Here is a 26,880-nt window from a genome sequence, read left to right as displayed (position 1 = left end):
ATAGTTATATTCTTCACTGTCTTTGTATAAATGTTCGCAATATGATCTCCACACCTCAATAATATCTTCCTTTTTGGTTCTTAAAGTTCCATTTTGATCTTCGATTGCCCAATTTCTGGCTTTAAAGTCCCTGGTAATATATTTTATTTTTTTGAAGAGGTCTCTTTGTTGGTTATTTAGACTGTGTCCCTCGATTTCTTTGCATATATCAGAGTAAAATTGTTGTTTGTCTCTTCTTGCTCCTTGCTTTATTGCCTTATTCAGGTATTTTAGTTCTTCTTTCTCTTCTTCTGTATGTATGCCTTTCCGGTGGAGAAGTCTTCTGTCTTCGATGATCTGGAATGTCTCGTTCGATAACCAGTGTTTTCGTTTTATCGGTTGATCTTCTTTTTCTGACCCTGTTGCAGTTGTTGTGCATTTTTTGAAAGCTTCCCATATTTCTTGGGCTGTTGTATTTTCTGTTGAGGTAGTCAGGAAAGCCTGGGTTCCTTGGAGAATTTCTTCGCTGTTTCTTTTTATTAATCTTGTTGGTGTTATGTGGTTGAAGGGTGTTTTGAGTTTGAGTTTTATTTTGGCAAATAGGAGCTGATGGTCTGATCCACATATTGCCCCTGGTAATGTACGTGCTGTTTGAATGGAAGATTTCCAGCGGGTGTTGATAAATATGTTGTCTATTTGATTCCGTGTTCTGTCTCCAGGGCTTCCCCAAGTATAGAGTCTGCGAATGTCGTGTTTAAATCTAGTGTTCATTATAGAATAGTTGTTATTTATGGCAAATTCGATTAAACGGTCTCTTATTTCATTCCTCTCTCCCAAGCTGTATTTTCCAAGGATATTTTTTAGATCATCATTCATTTTGTTGTTCCCAACTTTTGCGTTAAAGTCGCCGCAAATTAATGTCAGTTCTTTGTTTGGTATATTCCTGATGGTAAGTTCTACCAGAAATCAACCGAAAAATGAAGTTACCATGGAGTAGTTAAGGAAGAAACTCAATCATATTCAAATCTAGAATCCCACTTTATCTAAAGAAGAAAACAGAATAAAATCCCTCAAGTTGCAATGGGCAGGACACTAGGCAAGAAGGACGGACAACAGATGAATCACAAAAATTACAGCATGGTAACCACGAGGAATTAAGAGACCTAGAGGAAGACCAAACCTGAGGTGGAACCATGCTATATAGGAAATTAGCAGAGATAACTTGGTCCGGCAGAGCCAACAGTAGACAACAATAGACCCAACAACAAAGAGTGTAAGAATCTAAACATGTGAGGGAGGCTATACCATAATTGGAAATGGTTGAATAAGCTGAGAATGATGATGATGATGATGATATTTCAAATATAAAGTCTTTATATATTATGCTGTAAAAGAAAATAGCCGTTTTCAAGGTTACGCCTATATAATGACGTAGATACTCTATACATTTTATCCCTTTTTTTAGATCATAGAAGTCGTGATTTTTTCTACGTCGAGACGCAAAAACAAATTAGCAAGCGTAAGGGATAGATTGGGATAGGTCACATCAATTTTCTCTCCTCTGGGAAAGCGTTAGCAAAAACAGCAACCAGCGAGTTCGTATTGTTAGACATAGACATTTATATTATTATACTCGGCTTTACATAAATATAATATATTTCTACGGGTAACCTAGTATAATGTTATCTGTCAAGAGCGTTAGAAATGGATTATAAATAAAGATGGCTAAGAAACAGCCAAAATAATTCAGCGGTAAGGTCCAGAAGAATTTTGAATAATCATGCTAGTACGATAAAAGTACCCAAACTAGTTAACTTTTGTACCTTTTTGAATGTAACTTTTATCACATTTTTTCACAGAAGGCGTTTAGGAGCTGAAATAGTTAAACTGAAACAAGAAATAACTTTCCCCGTATAAGCCTATCCAAGAATGTCACAATTTTCCAGGTGAAAATAACGGCAATCCAATATTATGTAGAAGGAAATAATAAGGCAGTAAAGAACAACACTCTTTATTTTATGTGTGCGTTCCCTAAATATATTGAGTGATCTTAACAACGTTAGGTTAGCCTGGCTCATTGGCGTAACTACATGGGTGCCCGGGGGTGGCAAAGTTTTAGGAATTGTTCCTCTTTTTGGTAGGTAGGCTAGAAACGCGGTTTTCAATTTAAGATTAGGAATAATATTTGCAACAAAATTTGTAATAACATCAAAATCAGTCAAAGTCACAGTTTTGAGATAAAAAATTGGCACCGGGAGGCACGTATAATTTCATACTAAAAATATGTTAATATCTCGAAAATGCGACTTTGACTGATTTTGATGTTATTACAAATCTTTGTCTGCAAATATGTCTTCTGAATTAATTTGAAAACCGCGTTTCGCTAGCTACTGTAATTTTGGAGTTACGATTTTTTAAAATTTTTAACCCCCTCCCATACCCCCTTACCAACTCCCTACCCCCACCAAAAACTAATAGCCAGATTCTGTGGTGCCACAGTATTTTTGTGCCAAATTTAGTTAAAATCGGTTCAGCGGTTTTTGAGTTATCGTGTTACAGACGGCAGACGGACAGACAGACAGACAGACAGACAGACGGTCAGCAGGCTCATGACCTAAATAGCTCATTTTGAGTGAAATTAAAAAAACTTTTTTTTGCCAATCTTAATAGCCTACCATACCAAAAATTGGAAAAATTCCTTTACTTTGAAACTAAAAGAACTGCCTACCAACTTTTTATTCACATATTTTAGTATAGGCGGCTATACGTGCCTCCCGACGCTATTTTTTTTATTTGCTTGTGATGCAGTAAAAATGATGTTTTCTAGTTTTGTTTAGTTAATATTATTTTGTTGTGTTCAAAAAATGTGTTAATTTTTATTTTTTTAGAAAATTTGTAGGTGTTTAAGTAATCTATGGGGAACACGGTTTGATAACCAAGTCTATTTCATTTATTGATAGAGAAATTCATTTAAACGTTTTATTCAAAAAATGTGTTTTTTAAAATTATTTTTCATTTCTAAAAAAACAAAAGCCATAGGCCCCCCCTGGGCTCAACTCCAGCCCCCCCCCCAGCCCACCCCAGGATAAGTTGCTAGTTACGCTAATGGCCTGGCTACCTACAAATGGACACAGGGATCACAAGTGCAACTAAACGGCAGATGAAGTGGCCCAACAAGGCTCATCAATGCCATTCATAGACCCAGAACCTTTATGTGACGCTTCGAAAGCACTTACAAAATGGCCACAAAACAATGCATGGCCAACAAATCTCTAGATTACTGGAGAAACTCGGCAGGGGAGAGACAGGAGAAAAAATTTATAGTAGAGCCAAAACTTACGTAAAACCTGATAAGCAATGACTACTGTCAAAGCTGTGTGTGTTGTGGGTCTACTAACACTGTTTTGCAAGCTTGATGGGCATCTAAAGCTAATACGACTAACTGAAGAATCTATGTGCAGATTTTGAAAATCTAAAGAAGAAACCACAGAGCACAACAAAATACCATGTGAATGTAATAAATCTTATATTGGTGAAACATTTAGACCCTTAAATGTTCGAATTAAAGAACATAAAGATTGTTTAAAAATGACGATTTTCGCAAATTTAATATTTGTCAGCATTCATGGGCCACAGGACATTAGAGTAGATTTTGACAATACAAAAATGATGACAAAAGAACTGATAGCTTCTAAACGAACAATAAAGGAGGCTTTTTTAATACAGTCTAATATAAATAAATGTATTGCTCAGGCATCTGTAGAGGTTAGTAATGTTTGGATATCGGTTCTTTGATTATAATAAACATAACATAAATAAACCATAATAAATATAAGTAAAAATTATAAAGAAATAAAAAATAATCATATACAGAAAGTTTGAGGCTTTTTGGTTTTACCTCATTAAATAATTGTTATCAGGTAGTAATTGTTAATTTTAAAGATTAACTTGATATAATTCCATTTAAAAAAATGTTTTTTATAGACGTATCTGTTGTTGAAATGTTTGAAGACATTTTATAATTTTATGTATGACAGTCCGGCAAATGCGCGGTTCTATGTATTAAATAATCATAAGCAATTGATAAAGATCTATTGGAGGGTTCAATATCCACATTATTAGACTTTTTCAAGAGGATGTTACTGGAGAATGAAACCTAGAATCACAAAAGAACCACAATAGCCACCAGAAATCTAATCTAATCTAATTTAGCATAAATCTGAAAATTTTGAAAAATATACCATAATACAAAGAAAGAAGAACAATCTCTAGTTCCCGAAGCTCGTTTTCCATTAGGGAAAGTCTTTTTGGATGGTGCCGTTGCCCGGGAAATTCAAACCCGAGTGGAAAACACGCAAAAAAGCCCTCCTCGTCTCGATTGATTTTCGTGTGGGATGTTTGGGACAGAACAGGGAAAAGGGCCACCGATGGGGGAGTTGGAGGGGCCAGGGGACGGTGTTTGGTCCCTCGTAGAGGGGGGTGAAGTGTAAAGGGGATAGTTGTTTACATCGCGCAGAGACCGTACCAGACTGGAAACGGGAAATTTATTGTTTTTTCGTGGAAAATCGGTGGAAATTCTGCGGAAAATTTGATTGTTGTGGAGTTGTTTTTAGGGGAGTTATGGTTTGGGAAAAATGTAGCAGGTTGTTTATTAGAAATGAAGGAATGTCAGATGATGGTACATGGATATACCTTATTGTTTATAGATATTAGACATATAGCGATTTGTCCATACTAAACTTGCCAGGGAGTTAATCTTTTTTTGGTATAATATAACAACAAAAAATTAACACCCTCCGCATAGAAGTTGAAACCAATGCAATCAAAACTCTTCCGCGTAACTTTGTGGATATAGGTAGGTATATTTAATTATAATCGCCATATGTCTAGTTTTCGGCATCTGTCTCCAACATTTATATTACATAAATCTATACTAATATATACCCTGATTTATCACTATCCTGCTCAAACCACTCAACGTAAGAAACTCAATTTTAGCATACAGGTTGATTTTAGGGTGTAGAGGTTCGATAAGAAGGGATTTTTCGAAATTTCAGTTCCAAGTTTTGACAATAAAGGCATTTATTTATTTATTATTTATTCAAGGGGGTGAAACCACCCCTCAAATATTACAATATTTTTTATTTAAAAAAAGGTCAAGTTTCCGAAAAAACGCTTAAACACGTATATTTTATTTTTTTATATATTTTAACATTTTTTAAAAATGTAGACAGGGTGTTTCGAAAAATGTGGTCATTGAGTAATCACGATTCTGCTTAAACTGCTTGACGTTTAAAGCTGATTTTTGAGAAACGGATTGACTGTGGGGTGTAAAGGTTCGATAAGAAGGGGTTTCTCGAATTTCAAATTCCAAGAGGGTGAAAACTCCCCTCAATTACAATATTTGTTATTTAAAAAACGGTTAGTCTTTCGGGAAAACGCTAGGACACGCATAATTTATTTTGTTTTTTTACATATTTTGAAATTTTTTAAAAAATCATACAGAGTGCTCCAAAAAGTTGGTTTAAAGATTAACCACGATTCTGCTTAAACTGCTTGACGTAAAAAGCTGATTTTTAGAAAACGGATGGACTTTAGGGTGTAGAGGTTCGATAAGAAGGGATTTTTCGAAACTCGAATTCTAAGGGGGTGAAACCACTTCTCAAATATTAGAATATGTTTTATTTAAATACCGGTGAGTTTTTCGGAAAAACACTGAAACACGTATATTTTATTTTGTAGTTTTACATATTTTAAGATTTTTTAAAAATTTATACAGGGTGCTTCATAAAATATGACCACTGAGTAATCACGATTCTGCTTAAACTGCTTGACGTTTAAAGGTGATTTTCGGTAAACGTATTGACTGTTGGGTGTAGAGGTTCGATAAGAAGGGTTTTCTCGAATCTCAAATTCAAAAGGGTGAAAACGCCCCTCAAATATTACAATATTTGTTATTTAAAAAACGGTTAGTATTTCGGGAAGATGCTTGGACACGCATAATTTATTTTGTTTACACGTTTTGAAATTTTTTAAAAAATCATACAGGGTGTTCCAAAAAGTTGGTTGTGATAATATATAATACTCGGTATAATTTTCTTCACCTGCATACTAAAGTACCTTCACTTTTTTATTTTAAGTTTAGCGCTTTTCAGGTTAGATCATTCTGTATATACATATACAAACAGGTAACATTACCGAGCAACGGAAAAATGAAACGCTAAGCACGGCGACAGAAAAAATTTAGATCGCCGCGGCCTCGACTATTCATCTTCAGATGGTACCGCTGTGGGCCGCTGCTGCAACAGCACAGCCGGCCCGGCATCTCCCAAAGAGCACCGCGATAGAGCGGTAACGAGGTCATGGCGGATCGGTACTGTGTGGCAGTACCGCGACCGCGTTTCTGCAATTGCTCCCCGACTAATTGAGAGCGCTAATTGGCCGAGTGATTTCACTTTTTGCCGGCAGATACCCATAACCTGCAATTTTTTATACTTGCCCGTATTTTTGTGGTAAATGTCATAGGGTATTCGCGGGTACCTAAGAATATACAGTGGCATAGATAAAGTCCGAATCATATAAAACTTTTTAATTTATTGATTTAGGTGAAATTTGACTTCGGTGATAGGTTCTCCTTTGATTTAGATTAAAAATGAGATCAGAAATTATTGCCTGTTGCCTCGCGTATCTGTCAAATATGACATTTAAGAGTATATTAGGCTGTACTGCTCGGGGCGCTCTCAGGGGTCGGGTAAAGCGCGGGTGCGTGGCCGAAGAAAATATATATTACTAGCGTGTACCCGCGACTTCGTTCGCGTCGAATTAATCATTTGTAATGGTGATGATAAAGCAAAGCAAGAATTTCCATTAACATACAAACTGGATAAAATTTGAATAACAATAAAGTACCCAATTCCAGAACGTCCAGAATAACCAACTGGAGTATAGCAGTATACAGTGAGTTATCAAAATTATTACCTACATCTAATTCTTAGTTGATTATTATATTTGAATTTTAGGTTTATTTACAATGCTCTTTGCTGCTATAATTATTAATTTTCCTCACATTATGTTTAAAGAGCCGTTTTATTTGACTGGATTTGTGGTTAGTCTTTTGGCCATGATAGTAATTATGATTGTCATTGCTCGACAACCTGTAGTTGACACAAAATTGTCATTTAAGGTAATATTGAAATACATACTTACAAAAAACATAATGATCCGCTGTTTCGATACTTACAAAAAACATAATGATCCGGTTTTCTCTTTCAAATTTTCTCCCCAAACTTTTTTGTACAATATGCCAGGAATAGTAGGTACCGTACAATTTTGTGCCAAATCTGCTGAGCGGAAAAATATAAGGCATTCATTCCATTTAAGAAATTAAAATTTTGTAATTTATTTACTCGTGTCCAAACTCAGTATAAAAAAATACATAAATAATATAAAGATATAAGATATATATAATATAAAAAATATAAAGATATAAAAAAATACTAAAATATTTCTCACATTTATGTCAGCATGAGAAAAAACAATATGGCGGTATTATTATATAACTTGGTAATATTTGAAGGGTAGTTTCATCTCGTTGGAATTTGACTTTCGAAAAATCCGTTTGCCAAAAATAAGCTTTTTACGTCAAGCAGTTTAAGCAGAATCATGGTTAATCAATTATCCAACTTTTTGGAACAACCTGTACGATTTTTTAAAAAAATTCAAAATATGTAAAAAAAAAACAAAATAAATTATGCGTATCCAAGCGTTTTCCCGAAAGACTAACCGTAACCGTTTTTTAAATAAAAAATATTATAATATTTGAGGGGCGTTTTCACCCTCTTGGAATTTGAGATTCGAGAAACCGCTCCTTATCGAACCTCTACCCCCCACAACCCACAGTCAATCCGTTTGCCAAAAATCAGCTTTCGTGAAATCGTGATTACTCAATAGTCATATTTTATGAAACACCCTGTATGAATTTTTAAAAAATCTTAAAATATGTAAAACAACAAAATAAAATATGTATACGTGTTTAAGAGTTTTTTTCCGAAAAACTGACTGAAGGTTTTTAAATAAGAAATATTCTAATATTTGAGAAGTGGTTTCACCCCCTTAGAATTCGAGTTTTGAAAAATCCTTTCTTATCGAACCTAAACTTGGATTGACTTTACACTCTAAAGAAAATCCGTTTTCCAAAAATCAGCTTTTTACGTCAATCGCTTCCAGCAGGCTCGTGATTAATCAATGACCATATTTTGCGAAACACCCTATATACATCTTTAAAAAATATTAAAATATGTGAAAAAACATAAAAAATTACGTGTTTAAGCATTTTTTCGGAAACTTGACCGTTTTTTAAATAAAAAATATTGTAATATTTGAGGGATGGTTTCACCCCCTTGGAACTGGAATTTCGAAGAATCCCTTCTTACGAACCTCTACACCCTAGAGTCAACCTGTATGCCAAAATTGGGCTTCTTACGTTGAGTGGTTAATCAGTGAGTCAGAGTAGTTAAAGTTTCCAAATTTTCACAATTTTTTTTGCAAAAAAACTCATAATCGTGTTTCTGTTCGAAATATACTTCCCCTAAAAATATTTGCACTTATTTAAGACTCACCCTGTATAGTTTCTCTATTTTAAACCCTTTTGAAAATATTTAGATTTTTTCAATGATAACAGCTACCAAAAGCAACTTATCCTACTAATTCTAAGAGTTCCAGCATCAGAAACAATAGCACTAGACAACTACTACAAATGTTTATCACAGTAAACGCAAGTATAATTTTATAATATATTTTATAAAGAAATTATAAATCTTTACGCTTTTAAATTTTTACGCAGAATCTGAAAACAAAATATACTTTTTTAAAAGTATTACATTTCAAAAACAGATGCTGTAACAGCCACACTTTTTTGAAGCACCCTGTATACCGCAAAAAATTTTAAATCAAATATAGCACAACATTCATTAAAATTATTGTATGTAGGAATTTTTTTCGCTTTTCATATAAGTGAGAAAATAAACACGACTCCGTTGCTGACTCACCCTGTATGTATCTAGCCCCATGTCCATAACTTTAATTCTGTTACATTTTTTTTCAGAAATTTCCATTATTTTATTTAATTTCGATTTCAAAATTTTAGAAAAAAAAATAAAATTACAATTTTATAATTTATGTTTTAGCTATAAACAATCAAATTTAAAAATTATATCAAAACAGTTACTATATTTTAATATATTTTTTAACACCCTATACAAATAATATTTCCATCAAAATACGCAGCGCCACCTCTTTGAAACCGCCATTACTAACTTACCTTTCTCAATCTTCGGCGTTAGCGTCACCAGATGTCTCGACCCCTCCTGCAAGTGCAGACTCTGCTCGCTAGGTGCCGCCAGTTTTTCTGCGAGAATGGGATTGGCGGCCGCTATCGTAAACTTCCTACCGATTTCCGCTACACCTGGCGATCGCTGCGAGGCGCTATCTATACTACATTCACTAGAAATCGTATTGTTGTTTTCTTCTTGCTAAAAATAGGAAAAACAGAGTGTATCAGCGACATCTGTTGGCTAGAAGATAATCGAGCATTGTTAGAAGTGTTACAGATTTCTACTTACGGTAAATATAAGGTTATTTGGGAATCAGCGCCCTCTATTAGATGTAAAGGCAACTGATATGGATAAATGCACAAATATTTCAATATAATGGCGGAGGTGCCGGTTTTTAAAGGAGATTGTGGTTTCTATATTTAATTTGGAATATTAAATTTACTTATTGGAATTAGAGTGTTTTTATTAATTAATTCAGAACATATTATGACGATTAAGACATGGAAAAAGTGCGTTTTTTGTTCGTTTAGGAAGAAAATATATTTTTTGTCAATTAAGCAGTAAGTTTTGTATTTTTTATCACAAATTTTATTACATTAATATTTTTACCTGGGCCTGTAATAAACTACCTAGGCTAAATTATATTATTGGTAAACAGACAATTTTAAAACCGGAGTAGGGAACAAATGATAAAGCCTGACTGCCTGATGACAGCCAAACTGACAAAAGACAAAGTTTTCTTCTAGAGCACTTTGAAACAACTTTGAAAGATACTTATTAATTAATTGTTTTTATAATTCTTGTGTGACATTATTTTTGTTTTAAATATTGTTTTGCATTGTTTTATTGGGCATTTTATTTAATTTTTTTTAAATACATAATTTTGTATAATCTTAACGAAATGAATAAGACAATTGTGTTTTATTATTGTGAAATTAATTATACTAAATATGGAGTTTCATGATAGGGAAATTTAGATAATTTATATATTAAAAAAATAGTATATTGTTTTATTAGGAGTAAAAATTATACTTTTTGTGGCAAGGATGTGTTTACAGGCGAGACACAAAAAGTCGTTTTTACGCCCAATAAAATATGCTAATTTTTTTCAAACATCAGAAATAATTTTTTAAGCAATCTTAAACGTTCCAAATAATATAAAAAAATTCAAAGTAATGCCTTGGAAATAATTATATTCTGAGAAACTATATAGTTACGGCTTTTTATTCTTAATCTAAGGTTACGGCTCGTTTAGTTTGACATTTTATGTCAGTTTAATAATATATTTTCGTCAAAAATTTCGTACTTTTATGCTTAGGCGTAAAGTTTTTTACTTTTGTGCCTAGGCGTTACAAAGACTTTTATATTGTCAATCACGTCGTAAAAATTAATATTTTTGTGACGTTTGACAAAAATAGTATATTGTTTTATTAGGAGCAAAAATGATACTTTTTGTGGCGAAGCTGTACGTTTGCCGAGGCACAAAAAGTCATTTTTACTCCGAATAGAACATGCTCTTTTTTTTCAAACGCCACAAATTATTTTTTAAACAATTTCAAACGTTCCAAATAATATAAAAAGATCTAGTCATACCTTGTATGTAATTATTAATCGAGAAACTATGGTTACGCTCGTTGAATTTGACACTTTATGTCAGTTTAATAATATATTTTCGTACTTTTATGCTTAGGCGTAAAAGTGCTTTACTTTTATGCCTAGGCATTAAAATGACTTTTTATATTATTAATCACGTCGCAAAAAGTAATACTTTTGTGACGTTTGAAAGAAAAAACATAATTTTATTCAAATCATTTGACGAATATTTAATTGTATATTTTTTGCATTTTTTTGCAAAACTTTGTGCATTTAAATGCGCATATTATTATCATTTTTGTTCGCATTTTTTCCTTGCCTTAATTCATATCAAAAAAATTCCGTTAAAAAACTTTTTACTGTATTTTTCTGTTATCTGTTTTTTTTTTAGTTTCTTTACCTTAATATAGGGTGTTGAATTGAATTCGCTGAGAATGCTCTCAATCTCGATGGCAGTGGTGTCTGACAAATGCTTGAAAATGTCATCTGTGTCGTTCATATGGTTGGGATCTCCTGCAATAGCAGGAACTAAGCTTGTTAGATCTGACTGTGTCAGCTCGCCAAGGGAATTTGTGCTAGTATTGGTGCTTGTAGCCGCGTTTTGGGTGCCAATGGCAACTGAAGCGTCCTAAAAAAAGAAAATTGTTGTCATAAACACCAAAAAACGTTTCTTATATCATATTGAAAAATACAAAAAAAAGACTTGATTTGAGCAATCTAATTGTTGAAGCAAGATTGAGCTGTAGAAATGATGATTACATTTAATTTTTTTTTTCAAAAATATATACATGGTGATCTCGATGGTGATTTAGTTTTTTTTATAGCAAGACTTTAACCATTAGTTGATAGGAAAACTTATTTTGAACAGAACATTTTGTATTTAATTTGTTCAGACTTCAATTGTTCAACTCGTAATTACTAGTTTTAGCCATTTTTTTAATCAAGTTTTAGTCGTTTTTAATACAGTTGTACAAATATAGGAAGAGACTTTGGGATAGCACCGGACGCGTGTTATTTTATATTTGTCACGTCTCTAGCTATACTTGTTAAGTTGTACATTTTGAAGCTTGTTTTGAATTGAGTTATATTTAGCAGTTAGTTAAGCTACAAACGTGTTTTAGAGTTACTAAAATGGTTAGTAGTCTATATCGGGTATTTCTCAAACGTGGTTCACCTCTATAACTTTTTTATTTTTTCAGATAAAAAAAAACAGATTTGGTATGTTAGTATATGACATAAATTAAGATTGATTGGCATATTCAACTGTTTTCAATCACTTCCTGTTTCACCGGAAATTACTTTTGCTTTTTAAATGACACCGTCGATATTTTTTTTAGTCCATTTGATAAAAAACGACATTCTGAATAGAATAGCATTTCATATGTCAACTTTTGACATTATCAATTAAAAAAAAATGCTGGAACACTTCTTCAAGTGTTTTAAACAGGTTCTTAGCTTCTGCAGAGATGATTCAGTGATCCAAAAAACTGATTATATTTTTGCCGTACCTGTAAACAAGACGAGAGGTCCACCATTTTACCGTCATGGTCACTACTCCATAGAAGATCGTTGTCGATGAAGGGCATCGCCAGTGCAGACATTTAAAGGACTTGCCCCCCGAGACGGGGCAATTCTGATCCGGTTCTGAGCCGCTCCCCGCTGAGTTGGTTAACCCAGAGGCAGTTGGATAATCGGAACTAGTAGACACCTGTTTTGGGAGAGAAAAAATGAATTAAAATACACGTATCTATGAAAAAAAGTGAAATTGTTTCTTTAACAGTCAAAGTTAGAAAAAAAATGCATGGTGTCACCGTTTAAATATGCAGATTAATCTGAATAAAAGAGATCTTGTAAGTCAGAATGGATACATGGATGATTAAGTTAGAGAAAAGTTGCGCAATGCTGTTCTGATTGACAAAACCGGCTCATGCTGTTAAATGCTGTTACTGCTACATTTGCAGATGATACTGCAATTCTAGCCACCGCAGATAATAATACCAAGTCAACCGAAAAATTACAAACTGCCGTCGCCGAAATACAACGCTAGGCAGCAAAATGTCGCCTTAAATTGAATGAAAGAAAATCAGTGCATGTCGATTTCACTAACTGTGGCGTACAAGCCAGTATATATAAATCATCAGGTAGTTCTTTACGAAAATACAGCTAAATATCTTAGCATGCGAAGAAAAAATGTCAAGAACTCAAATTAAAGTACAGGAAAATTTCCTGGTTACTAGGGCGACATTCAACCCTCTCAATATATAATAAGCTTTTGCTTTATTAACAAGGCGTGAAGCCAATATGGACTTATGATATTCAACTCTGGAGTTGTACCAAACAAAGCAAACAAAATATTATACAAATATTCCAAATCAAGCTACTACGAGGTATTGTTGATGCACCGTGGTACATTCGCAATGGCAGTCTACATAAAGGACTTAAAAGTGGATAATGTCGACAACGTCATCATGAAATATGCCTTTTTGGCATGAAGAGAGGCTACATCAGCACATCAACATCGAGGCCCGCCAGCTCCTGGACAGTGATGACTGAGAAGACTGAAAAAACAAAACCATTTCAACTAGTGTAGTAAAAGGTGTTACTACAGACCAGTGCATTTTAACATAGTGCTAAACAAAACTGACAGAACCAAAATTACTATCATAGAATTAGTGTTTTGTATTTTAACCGTAGCATTAAGTCAAAAACAAATAGCTTATTAGTATAATTTTACTAGATTTCTATACTAAATTGCCCAAGGGTGATTAAAAAAATTAAACGAACAGTTAATTCAAAAAAGTACTGGTGAATCATGTACAATGTAATTGTGACAAATCTAACATTGCTGAAACATTAGCTTTGTTGTGTATAGCAAAATTCGTTCCACTCATTACTTTAAACTTTCTGTCCTTGAATATTTTTTTTATTGTGATTTGAAGTAGGTAATCTAACCAAATCCATTATATACATTTAAGCCCAAATAATGTGCAGTACTGATTTCATTTTTGCTATTTGTGGTTTATTTTACATAGATACTTATTTTTTAGTTTAGTTTAATAATATACAAAGAATTTGGTTGGATTACCTACGTCAAATCGCAATAAAAAAATATCCAAGAACAAAAAATATAAATTACCTAATTAAGGGAACGAATTTTGCTATAAACAAGAAACCTAATGTTTTACTTATGTTAGATTTGTCACAATTGCATTGTACATGATACACCAGTACTATTTTCAATTTACTGTTCAGTTTATATAGGCTTCGTATAATAATCTAATAGTCAGTGGAAATCAAACTGCATTCTAAATAATGTATAAATATTAAACATTTTATGTTTATATGGTTAATGTTTGATTTACGTTTAACGAATCACATTATTTTTAGATATTGATTGTTTCCCATAAATATCTATACCGTTGATTGAAGAAATAAGAAGATGCCCTTGTGGACGATTTCGTGGAACAAAACATGTTCGAGATGTAGCTGGTGATACCGTCAGTCTTACCGAGATTTAGTTTACCTCTGCGCCGCTGCGCGCTGATCTGTCGTTTACAGAGCAGCAGATAAAGTATGCGGTACCGTAGTTCTATTTTTCGTCGACAGAGTGAGTTGTTGCCGGAGACAGCGTTGCCAGAACTACGAATTAATCCGTAGATTTACGGATTTTGGTTAGAGTACGTTAATAATACGGATGTTATATCGTTAATAAATTTAATATAATATATAATAATAATAATAGCTCCCGTATATAGCGTTTAACGCCTTGAGAGTAGCAAGGTACAGCTTGCCATACTAGAGCCGTTCGGTATACAAGTAAGATAATGTGGCTAGCACTAAGCTTCAACCGCCTATTATTACCTCAGGATTGTGAATCCCAAGTACTCATTTAAGGCTGAGTCGACCTAGGTACCCAAACTATTTTTATTTTAATAAAAATAGTCGGCTGATGAAATGCCGGGTGTGGGAATCGAACCCACTACCTTCAGATTGGTAGACGAGAGCCTGTACCTCTCCGCCACCGGGCACCTTTAATATAATATTATATGATTAAACAAAGAACGGCGCGGCGTCAGAGTTGGTTTGGAAATGAAGATTTCCAAGCCTTTTTTTCGATCACACAAATGTATTAGAGATATTACACATTTTAATATGGCAACACTGTCGCTTTCAGTTCTACACTGTCTTCGAAATGCCTTCGCTGACCGAATTAGAGAAAATAAGTGTTTTATGCGTTGGTCGCAGAACGCTTGGTGGCTCCACCATACAGCACTTGAGACGTAAGTGGAAATCAAATCAGTCTTGTCACGAATTCGCCCATTAGATTGCATATCTTCCCAATTCTTTCAATCAACGCCTATATGTTAGTTATTTTCTAAATTAACTAAATTATTGTTTATAAAAAGTAAGTTACCTTGATATATCTCGATGGATCTGGAACCTTCTCCAACACATGAAAACGAATGTTTTTTACACCTGAAACAAAATATTAAAAATTAGTTTACTAAAAAAATGCAATTAAAGCGAATTTCTTATAATAAATCAGAGACATTGACAGTTGACAAAGAGAGAGACAAAATAAAACGCGACATATAGTGTTGCCGGTTCGTACGAAATAAAATAATAAAGGAAGATAATATATCTACGTTATTCAATAATGCTTATTTCTCTTAGATAGTTGTTTAAAAATCTATTACAGCTGTAGTAAAATGAGTAACTAATTGTGAAAAATAAAGTTCCAACCCTAGATGCAACATTTTTCGTAAATACCTACTTGTGCGGTTTAAAATTTTAATGCAAAATCCGGCAATGCCGCATAGATGAAATGTCTCAACCTAGATTTAGAGAGATAACATCACGTATAGGGGTTTTCAATCACAGAAAATCCCATGAAAGAAACCGTGTTGCGTGGATATGCAACACGGTTTCTTTCACACATCAGATGGATATCTGATGTGTGTCAAATACTCGTCAGCGAGTAATGGCAGTAGTAGTAATATAGTAGTAGGTTAGCCTATTTAAATTATTTGTATGAGATACATATAAAATTCGGATCAAATATCCTCAAAATCCAGACAGGTTGACAACCTGTCTTTCAACAATTTCTGTTCGCACTGTAGCATTCGTGCGTGTGTATATAAAAAAGTGTCAATAACCTTGCCCGTTCATAATCCTCGACAATTTCCAACTTTTAAGCGATTACGGAAAGAAAACTGACGCATAATTGCATCACTCGCGTCCATCGATTATATGGCTTTCACTTCGTAACATTTTCAAATGCATCCAATTTCACTACGAGCGCACCGGTCGTCTTTATCTAACAAGCTCTCGTGCTAGGCAGATTTTCCCACTGGGGAAAGTTATAACACGCAAATATTCAAAGTGTAATTAAATAATTTATTTATATTTTAACTATAAGAACGAATACCACATTATGGTCACTATCTATTCATCATCATCATCATTATTATTTAGCTTATCCCATCCACACGGCTGGACAACAGCCTCCCTCAACTATTTTTCTTCTTCTTTTTTCTCAGCCTGGTTCCATCCAGTGTCGGATATAGGCCTCTTCTAGGTTTTTCTATGCTTCGCGATCTCTAGCCAATCTTATCCCTTGTGTTCCTACCACTGTTCTGACGTCATCGACCCATCTCTTTTTTGGTCGGCTCACACTTTTTGTTGTTCCCCTAGGTCTCCATAGAATGACTTTTTGGGACCATCGATCTGGATCCTGTCTTGCCACATGTCCTATCCATTGCCACTTCAGACTTGCCACTCTTTTAACAATATCTATTAGTTTTGTTTTTTTGACGTATGTGGGTGTTCCGTATTTTTTTTTCTAATGGTGACTCCCAACATGATTCTTTTCATGGCTTTTTGAGCTACTCGTAGTTGTTCTGCTGTTTTTCGGGGAATTGCCATAGTCTCTAAGCCATATACGTAAGCACAGGTAGAATGCAGCTGTCGTAAGCCTTTTTCTTTAGGTTGATGGGCACCTTGAAAATATCGCTCATATTTCCAAATGCTACCCATGCCAAATGGATCCTGTGTTTGATCTCCGTATTTTGGTTCTCTTTACCCAGCTTGATTTTATGACCTACGTTTTCAATAACAACGTTGTCTACGGTAATGTTATGGATATTGTTGCTCATTATCTTGGTCTTCTTCAAGTTCATTTTAAGGCCAATTTTCTGGGATTGCTCCTTTAGCAAGGTGTTCAGTTCTTGAATCTCGGTGCTCAGCAAGACAATATCGTCTGCGAACCTAAGATGGCTAAGGTGTACCCCATCGATGTTTAGACCTCTATTTTCCCATTCTAATTTCTTGAAGACAGTTTCTAGTGCCAGTGTAAATAACTTGGGAGAGATGGTATCATGGTTTGACATGTTTGACATAAATAAATGTTTTTTTTTCAAACGTCACAAAAACATTAATTTTTGCGACGTGATTGTAATATAAAAAAGTCATTTTAACGCCTAGGCGTTACTAAAAGTAAAGCACTTTTACGCCTAAGCACTAAAGTACGAAAATATTATACAGGGTGGTCCGAACTGTATTCCGGAAACTTCGGCAGCATATTTTGCACGTAAAAATAAGAAATTTTTTTTTCCATGCCATGGCCTCCACTAATCAGCATAAATAATAAATAAAAAAAGACCTCAAACGAAAAGCCACAAAAAAAAACTTAAAATGTTACTTTCGTATAAAAAAAAATTTCGTAACCTTTAACTTTTGGTCCCCCCCCTTATTAAAAAACCTGGTCACGCCTATGATAAAGACACAAATACACACAACTCACAATCTTGAAAAAAAATTGTGAGGATTTGTGTCTTTATTCCATATTTCCATTATCTCATTATAGTATTATTCATTAAAATTTTGCTCTTTTAAAAAGTTCTTACTACATTAAGCATTAAAAAAGTGTTAAATACAAATATAAAACATTTTTAAGTCTAAAAAAATCAAAACTATAGAGTAAATAACACAGAATACGAAAGAATAGACATATGTTTGTTACGAAAGAGTAAACATTAGACAAAGAAATTCAAATTCAGAATAACTTTTACACTTTCCCTGGAATTTGACCGTTTTTACGCAGCTCTGCGGTGAAATGAAATTCACTTTTATTTTCGTTCCGAACTGTGAAAGTAAAATTACTCGTTACGTCACATTTCTCATGCTTTCTATTAGACAACAACAAGAGATCGCTCGTTTTTTCATTAGACTTATCTTACTCTTTTATACATCATAAACACATAAATAAATTAACAAATAGTGATGAAATTCAATTAAATCTTACATAAAACACCTTCTAATTGAGAAAAATTAATTAACAATCAATGTTATAGGATTAATTAACCATAAAATATGGATCTTTGCACTCTATAAGTGTATTACTAGTTGCATACCTACGCGTTGTTATGTCACATTTTGTTTCACAATGGCCGACCATCCCGGTCCTTCCGGTGTAAATAAACAAGAAAATACCGCAAAAAACACCGAAAATCAACGAGCCGTTGATTTTTTTAGTGAAAAATTCGATCCTTTGGCTGTGCTTTATAGTGACAAAGTGAATTTACCTCATTCCAAAGCGAAACCTTACGATAACTTGGCAATGTGGAATTCAAAATATCAAGCTAGAGAAAATGTTCCTAAAAAAACTAAAAAGACCGATCAAGGACCAGCACCGCAAAGGAATTGGCTACCTCATCAATGTAAGTACCTTTTAGACTTATTTAAATACATTTTTTCGTATTTGCATACCTAAAAACCTGAAAACATTTTTTGAGGTTAGGTCACCAATAACAAGCACTTTTTCAAGATAAAAATACTCTAAAATGTGTTGTGTTTGTTATTGAGGTGGTTTTACGTGAACGTATATTTTTAATGCGCTCTCAAGGCAAACCCAATCATGTATAACCTTTAATTTGTGTGTTTGTGTGCGTGCGAGAGAGTCGGGTTCAAATTGTTTGATATTGAATCAAACTCTAAAAATATTATTTAATGGTTTAATTACATATTGACAGGCGATTAAGTTTTGTCAGCGCGGTGTTTCCTTGTTAGTATCGATATAGTTAAAAGAAAATTAATAGCAATTACCTTGAATGTGTTTTACTATGGACAAAATTAGTAATCGATGTAATTAAATCTAGTTTTTGTCTTATTTAATGTAGTTTATTCTAATTTAATAAAATTATAAAGAGATACTTAACATTTTACTACGTTGGTAATATACCTATAACTTTGGTAGTATACAGGGTGTTTTGTAAGTGTGATGAGAACATTTCAGAGGGAGATTTTTTTAAAACGATTAGAGTAAAGTAGGTTGCTTATAATTTTAGTAATTTCTAAGTTAATTTTAATTATATCTACATAAATTTGCCTGTCATAAAGTTATCGAATAAACGGCTGTATAAAAATAAAAATAAACGTAACACTTTTGGACATTGAAAATTCAAATCTTCATATTAAGGCATTAATTTATTATTAAAATAAAAGAAAAAAGTTTAGATTGGAGAGTGCTCACAAGGATAATGTAAATACTATTTGGGGCTATTCTTACAACGGTCGCTTTCCAAAGCTTTTGATAGTTTCGGGGCGGTTCGCCTTTTTTTCTGGAATTATGTCGCCAAATATTACTTATTCAAATTTATTATTATTTTATTTTAATTTTTTAAATAAAATACAGTGTGTTGCATATAATAAACTTTATTTTCTATAAGGACATGTATGGAATACCTATGAAACTGTATGAAACATTGGAAACCGACGTTATGCTACGATCCCGTATGGTTTTTGCAGTTCACAGTTCACATAGCTTTTTAAGTTTTTAATGCCACTTTTCCACAATTATCACGGGTTTGAGTAAATAAAATTTAAATTAAACTCACAAGATAGCAATAATTACTTTGAAAATGGACGCTTTAATCACTAATCACACAATTTTTAAATTTTGAAAGATTTTATAATTTTTGAAGATTCTGACTTTAAAAAGAAAAAATTATTTCTGTTCTTGTTTGCAACCGCTATATCTTCTTAGCCACCGCTATAGCAGCGCCCTACAACGTATGCGCTCAACAACGTATGCAAGCAAGCCCTACAACGTATGCAAGCAAAACAGTTATAATTTTTGGCGGCAACCCGAACATTCCAGTATAAACTTGTTTCCTTTATCTATGTGTTAAGGTTTTATAATGTTTGAATTATTGCTATTGCACATGGTGTACCAAATTGGAGACCCATCATTGGGACCATTGTTCCCACATATCCCATCATTGGCAACTATAACTTGGCAAAAATCATGATTTTTTTTTTTTAAATTTAAAAATATTTTTTTATATTTAAATCAAATTTTTTATTTAAATCTGATTTCTCTGATTTTAATAGAAAAGATTTAAATCAGATTTTCAAATAATTAGGACTAATTCTAGTCATCCTAAATGGCTAAATCTTCCATAACTCTGCCCAATACCGATAACATTAACAATTCTACGGTGCGTGTCATTTTTCCTCATCGGTCACCAATTTATTCCGCAAAACAGTCGCTCGCTTCAGATCAACAGGATTCTTTTCAATAAATTAAAAATATACAGGGTGTCCCATATAAATAATCAAATTTTTTGTTGATAATTCTTAAATTATTAATTTTAAAAAAATTATACCGCAACCATTAAATACTACGTAAAAAGGTGCTTTTGAAATGTTTTCACAAAAATACAAAATTTTCCATAGCAAAAAAGTTACAGCGATTTGTTAAAAATGCATATTTTTGAAAAACACCCCGTATCTCCGAAACGGCAACAGATATCGATATGCGGTTTTCACCATCATGTTTTTGGGAAAAATTGAGCTCCAGACACCGATATTAGTTTTTGTCTATCTCCTATAGAAAAGGGTGTTTCCATTTAAAAGCGTCGGATTTGACCCACCCTGTACATACAAATTGTTGCTCGATAGATAGATAGATAGATAGATAGATAATGCTTTATCTATTTCCTTATTGTATAATACAAAAAGAAACCCCAAAAAGGGCATGGAAACAATGTCAGTAAAAAATTTTAAAAGAAAATAACTGCATATTTCAACAAAAAATGAACTATATGAACAAAAATAAATAGTAATATTAAAATTAAATATTTTATGAAAATAATACTAATAATGAATTAAATCTATGTATGTATAGACAGATAACAACACAAAATTATACTTACAATAAATAACAAATTTAGATCAAATGATACAAAACAAAAGTAAAAACATACGGGTGTGGTTGTTTTTACAACAATATACAATCGATGTTAAATATGACACAAGGCGCTCTTATCACTGTTTAGAAATTCCGCGAGGGAATAAAAGCTCCTCTGCACAAAAAGATGTTTAAGCATTTTTTAACTTTGTTTTAGGCATAGACAAGGTAAAATTTTCCGGAAGGGAATTGAATATTTTTATTAGAGAGTAATCTATATTTTTTGAAGATAGCTGAAATTATATTTATCCGAAACCAGCTGTAATCTGTGTCTAGTATCATATTCATGTTCGAGCCCACGGTGTCCAAATAAATTCCTGTTTTCCAGGACAAACACCACAGCCTCCAAAATATACATGGAAACAACTGTAAGAACGTTATGTTCAACAAAAATCTCCCTGCAGCTTTCTTGCTGACTCAATCCGAAGATACTACGCAAGCATTTTTTCTGTATTCGCAATATTCCTTCCACCCCCGTGGAGTTGCCCCAAAAAATAATACCATACTTAAATCTGGAATAGATAAAAGCATAGTAAGCTGACATAGCAGCATCGATCCCCACGGACCCCGATATTACTCTCAGCGCATAGCAGAATTGAGAAGTTTTAGATGCCAGTACTTCAATATGGTGAAGCCAATCCAAACGTCTATCGATCGTTAAACCAAGAAATGAAACGCTATTTACTGAACATATTTCCTGTTGCTCGTGCTGGAGGATAAAGGGAATTGAGTATCGATTGCTAAATAACATACACTGTGTCTTGGATACATTGAGAGATAGTCCAATAGAGTGAATATACTTCGACAAATCGGACACAGCCAATGGGACTCTGGTTGAGAGTGAAAGGACATCACTTGCACTGAAAAGCACAGTCGTATCATCAGCATATAATACTGTTTGTTCCTGAATAATGTGGGGCACCTCATTTGTATACAGTATATAAAGAAGTGGACCCAATATTGAACCTTGCGGTACCCCCTTTTCAATGATTACCTTGTTAGAAACTATTTTTCTGCCATTCAAATCAAAGTCAATAACCTGCTGTGTTCGCCCACACAAGTATGACTTCATCAGTTCTAAAGCCCTTCCTCGAATACCATACCCATCCAACCTATTCAGCAAAATATTGTGATCTACACTGTCGAAAGCTCTGGAAAGGTCCAGGCACATTACAAGTGTCTGATTCTTATTGTTAGCGAGTCAATGGCAAAAGAGAGCGCTTGATACAAGCCCCGAATTGTCGACATTCCCTTCCTGAAACTATACTGCTGATCAGATAATACTGCATTCCTCTCTAAGAAATTTGTTAGCCTAATATGTATAACATATTCAAAAACTTTACTAATACCAGTTAACAGAGATATGGGTCTATACTTTTTCATTTCATCTTTTTCGCCTTTTTTAAAAATAGGTCTAATATAAGCGTTTTTCAATTTAGTCGAAAAAGCTCCCGAAACAAAACATGCATTAATAATGTGCGCTAAAGGTTCTGATATAATATTTGCCACTTTTTTTAAAGCCGATATGGGGATTTTGTCATCACCAACAGATTTTTTATTTTTTAAATTTTGAATAGTGTTAAAGACTTCCTGTTTGTCGGTAGGTATTAAGAAAAATGATTGTGATAGTTTATTGTTACGTGGCAGATTTTCAACATTATGAGCATCAATATCGGGACACAAATTGACAAAATATTTGTTAAACGAACTTACAGTTGCATAAGGGCTGTCATATTTGCCCGAAAAACTGTCAAATAAGCTACTACTCACATTATTATTATTAACAATATTATTACCTATTTGCCAAGTTGCTCTGGTTTTATTTTCAGCATTGTAAATAAAATTTCGATTAGACATTATTTTTGCTTCTTTAATAACGTTTTTTAATATATAACAATACTTGTTGTAATATTGAATGCTGACTTGTCCTGTAAGTTTTTTAAAGTATAAGACGCGCTTGTGTCGACATGAGATCTTTATTCCTCTTGTAATCCAACATCTTGATTTAGGAGTTGTATTATTTTTTTGTTAGAAATATTCTGTCAGAGAGAGTTGTGAAAATGTTCAAAAAACAATTGTAGGCGTCGTCAGGCAAAATTGAAGAGTAAACGGGCGACCAATCTATTCTGGTCAATTCGTCTCTAAAACTTTCAACACGATTTTTTGAAAAAGATTTTTTAAATTTATGTTGGCATTTGTGCTTAGTCTTTATATCATTAACTATCATGTTAAGACATTGAGCAAAATGGCCAGACAAAGATGTATCTTCAACTTTAGAATTGAAATCTACAAAATTTACAAATATATTATCAATAAGCGAAGATGAATCTCTTACTTCTCTAGTTTTTTCAAAAATTGATATATAATTAATTACTTACAAGGTATTACTTTTTATATTATTTGCAACTTCTGAAATTGATTTAAACATTATTTGTAATGTTTGAAAAAATAGTATTCTATTCAGGGTAAAAATGTGCTAACTTTTTGTGTCCCCGGTAACTAAGCTTTACGCTGGCCCGTCAAACGTACAGCCTCGTCAAAAAGTATAATTGTTCTTCCTAATAAAGCATTCTTCGGAAACTATTGTTCGAAAATAGTCTTAAGTCAGGAATGAAATTAGTATTATCGAAATGTGTCGGTAGAAATTTGGAGAGAACTAGAAGATAAATTGGAGAAGGCAGAAGTTATCTTGATCACCATACATCTGTTTCAAAAAAGATATAAAACAACATATTTTCTGACAACGATATACTCTCAGGAATGAAGATATAGTCTAACATCAGAAGAACCTAGTTCTGCACTAGAGTTTGCGAATGACATGTATTCGAACAGCGGATTTTTGTCACTTGTACCTAATTTTAAAAATACATTCCTGCCGTTTAAAGATCTAACGGATTCATACGAAATTACTTCAAAAAACCCCCGTTTCCAGACACACAAATCTATTTCTAAAAAAATATTTTTTCTCCAATTTTAAATTACACCATTTCAAAATAATTTTTACTCAATATAAAATAAATTATATCCTTCTTAATGCCAACTGGTAGTAAGTACCAACTGGCAGTAAATGCCGTCTAGGGTTTGACATCGCCAAAATTATCATCGATTTTCATTCCTCAGTCTTTGACGCCGTTTTTTTTTGATTGTATGGTACTTCGGCTTTTTCTCAGTTTAGCATAATTTTTTTGCACACACAGTTTAATTAGATAACTGAAATAAACATTATTAAGGTACAGTGCTTTTTTAAATAAATTAATTCCTTAAATTTAAGAAAATTGGATTGTCCTAATTGCGATTTCGAAACAGGATTTAAATCAGCCGATTTAAAAAACAGCCATATTTTAATTCAAAAGGAAAACATGAGATTTTTCTTTGAACGTCTGGCAGATATATATTTAGTTTTTCCTCCGGCATGTTCTAGGTCTACGAGCTCGTCGATAGCGTTAGATACTCTCTCAGTTTGTCTAGGAAACGTTGACCTTTCCGTTCACAATGTGAAAATATGGCAACTATGCCGCCTAGCTAAGCGTATTTTGCGTTTTTACGTCTATATCGTAAGTTTTCCCCATTCAAATATGTAATTCAGTTCGGGAGTAATTATAAAAATTACGTTTTGGTTTGTGTTAGTTGATTTATAGTATTTTTTAGTACATAAATATATCTGATTGTATCTTTTTGCTTTATGTTCGCAAGTACAGTATACAGTATACCTATGGAAAAAATATGTGACAGTCATAGTTTTTTAACATTAATTTTTTGCACTTCAGGACAGTACAGGATAGTAGTTCAATATTATAGCCCTTTGAATATTAGAAAAATTGTTCATACAAGTGAAATGTTCATATTAACTATTCAACATTAGTTATTGGTTAAGGTTAACATATGAACATTATGAACTGTCCAAATGTATATTTCCTGGATAGACAAATCTTTAATGTGTAAAAAAGTTATGATCTCTTAAATAATATTATGCCCATAGGAAATAGCGTTTTAGCAATGGGAGAAAGTTAATATCTATCGACAAGAAAGGGACGCGATAAGGGATCAGCACGAACATCAAGGCTGGATAGAGTACGAAATGAAACAATCAGGGACAAAATGGGTAGACAAAAAACTATAGTAGGGGAAATAGAGAGTGCCCAACTGAAGTGGTATTGACATGTGAGAAGGATGGACAACACGCGACTGACTCAGAAGGTACTAAACTGGCTTCCACAAAGGAGAAGGAAACGGGGAAGACCAAGGACAAACTGGATGGAGGGTGTCAAGAAGGCGATGAGCTCAAGGGATCTGCGTGACAGAGACTGGAATGAACGAAATCAATGGCGACTAGGCATCGCACAACGTCGAAAGACGTTTTAAAAACGATTCTTATATTATATATAGAAAGTTAATATGTAATACGACAACCATTCGTACCATAAACTTTAATACGACTGATATCGGAGATGAAGAACTAACGTTTGTGAAGCCGTCTCAGATACTGGCTTTTATCAAAACCCTGAGACTATATGATGAGTTATAACTCGTTATAACTCAAGGAAGGGGACACACAATAGATTTGTAAGGTCTCGGTGATTAACCACCCTCCCAAACATTCTACATTCTAACATGTAAATATATTGCCAACTGTTGGATTTAGTTATAGACTTCTTTATAGAAAGTTACCTTTTTTGGCGCTGCATAAAATGAAATGAATAAATTAAAGAACCCAGGTATAGAATAGATATTACACACACAAAAAGAGCATTATACACAAAATGTGTTTAGAATTTCATGTACAATCCCAAAAGTATGAAATATGTAGGTGATTCTATTTCAAATTGGTATGTAATTTAGCAGCCATTTTCGATGAAAGCTGAAGTATCAGGAAGTGGGATATATTTTAAAAGAAAGTACAAATAATAAAATACTAAAATATTTATACCCAATGAATGGTTTATGTAAAAAAAAACTGTAGATACCCTAACGACTAAAACACTAAAAACCAGCACTTGACTTAGCGAAATGGCGTTTAAAGAACATGACGTCAATATGCCATAACATCCTGACAGGACCATCTAACTTAAAATCAGAGGGTACACTCTACAAAAAAGTGAAACTTCTGTGCAGCAAGTCGTGCGCACGTCAAACTTGGAAGATGTTGTGATTACCACCATCATCATAATATGCTAATTCATCATCATCATCATCATCACGCAGCCCCCTTTCATGTCCATAGTCGAACATAGGCCTCCTCCAAACGTCTCCATTTCTCGCGGTTTTTAGCTGTTGCAATCCAGTTAGTTGTCATTCGTTTCAGGTCGTCGGTCCATCGAGTGGGAGGTCTGCCTTGGCTACGCTTGTCGGCTCTTGGTCTCCACTCTATAAGTCTTTTGGTCCATCTCCCGTCTGCCATTCTAGCAATGTGTCCAGCCCATCTCCACTTTTGTTTTGTGATTCGCTGGATAATGTCATCCACTCCCGTACGTCGGCTCTTCATTTCTTACTCGATCTCTCAAAGTCAGGCCAATCATAGATCTCTCCAGCCGCCTCTGTGTCACTTTCAATTTTTCTGCGGTTGCTTTTGTTAGAGTGAGTGTCTCTGCGCCGTAGGTCGAAACCAGGAGGATACATTGGTTAAATACCTTTCTTTTCAGGTGTATTGGGATATTTGCTCTAAAGATGTCCCTCATTTTTCCGTAAGCCGCCCATCCCAAGGTAATTCGTCTAGCCAGTTCACAGGTT

General features: G+C 33.6%; 2 protein-coding genes across 2 annotated transcripts in view; one reads left to right on the top strand and one right to left on the bottom strand.

Annotated features, from left to right (window-relative positions):
• LOC115882914 (ecdysone-induced protein 74EF) overlaps positions 1-26,880 on the bottom strand; it is a 274,754-nt gene that overhangs the window by 207,361 nt on the left and 40,513 nt on the right. Inside the window, exons 2-5 of the mRNA XM_030901181.1 lie at positions 15,319-15,380; positions 12,413-12,612; positions 11,305-11,532; positions 9,299-9,509 (exon numbers count right to left, since the gene is read on the bottom strand). Coding sequence (XP_030757041.1) covers positions 9,299-9,509; positions 11,305-11,532; positions 12,413-12,505 — 532 coding nt within the window. The 5' untranslated portion in view covers positions 12,506-12,612; positions 15,319-15,380. The remainder of the gene's footprint in view (positions 1-9,298; positions 9,510-11,304; positions 11,533-12,412; positions 12,613-15,318; positions 15,381-26,880) is intronic.
• LOC115882915 (U7 snRNA-associated Sm-like protein LSm11) overlaps positions 18,349-26,880 on the top strand; it is a 42,254-nt gene continuing 33,722 nt past the window's right edge. Inside the window, exon 1 of the mRNA XM_030901183.1 lies at positions 18,349-18,622. Coding sequence (XP_030757043.1) covers positions 18,349-18,622 — 274 coding nt within the window. The remainder of the gene's footprint in view (positions 18,623-26,880) is intronic.

The sequence above is a fragment of the Sitophilus oryzae genome, unplaced genomic scaffold (assembly GCF_002938485.1).
Source record: "Sitophilus oryzae breed Bouriz unplaced genomic scaffold, Soryzae_2.0 scaffold_179_pilon_pilon, whole genome shotgun sequence".
Classification (NCBI taxonomy): Eukaryota; Metazoa; Arthropoda; class Insecta; order Coleoptera; family Curculionidae; genus Sitophilus; species Sitophilus oryzae.
Note: the sequence above shows the minus strand (reverse complement) of the source record. Positions and strands in the feature narration are given on the sequence as shown.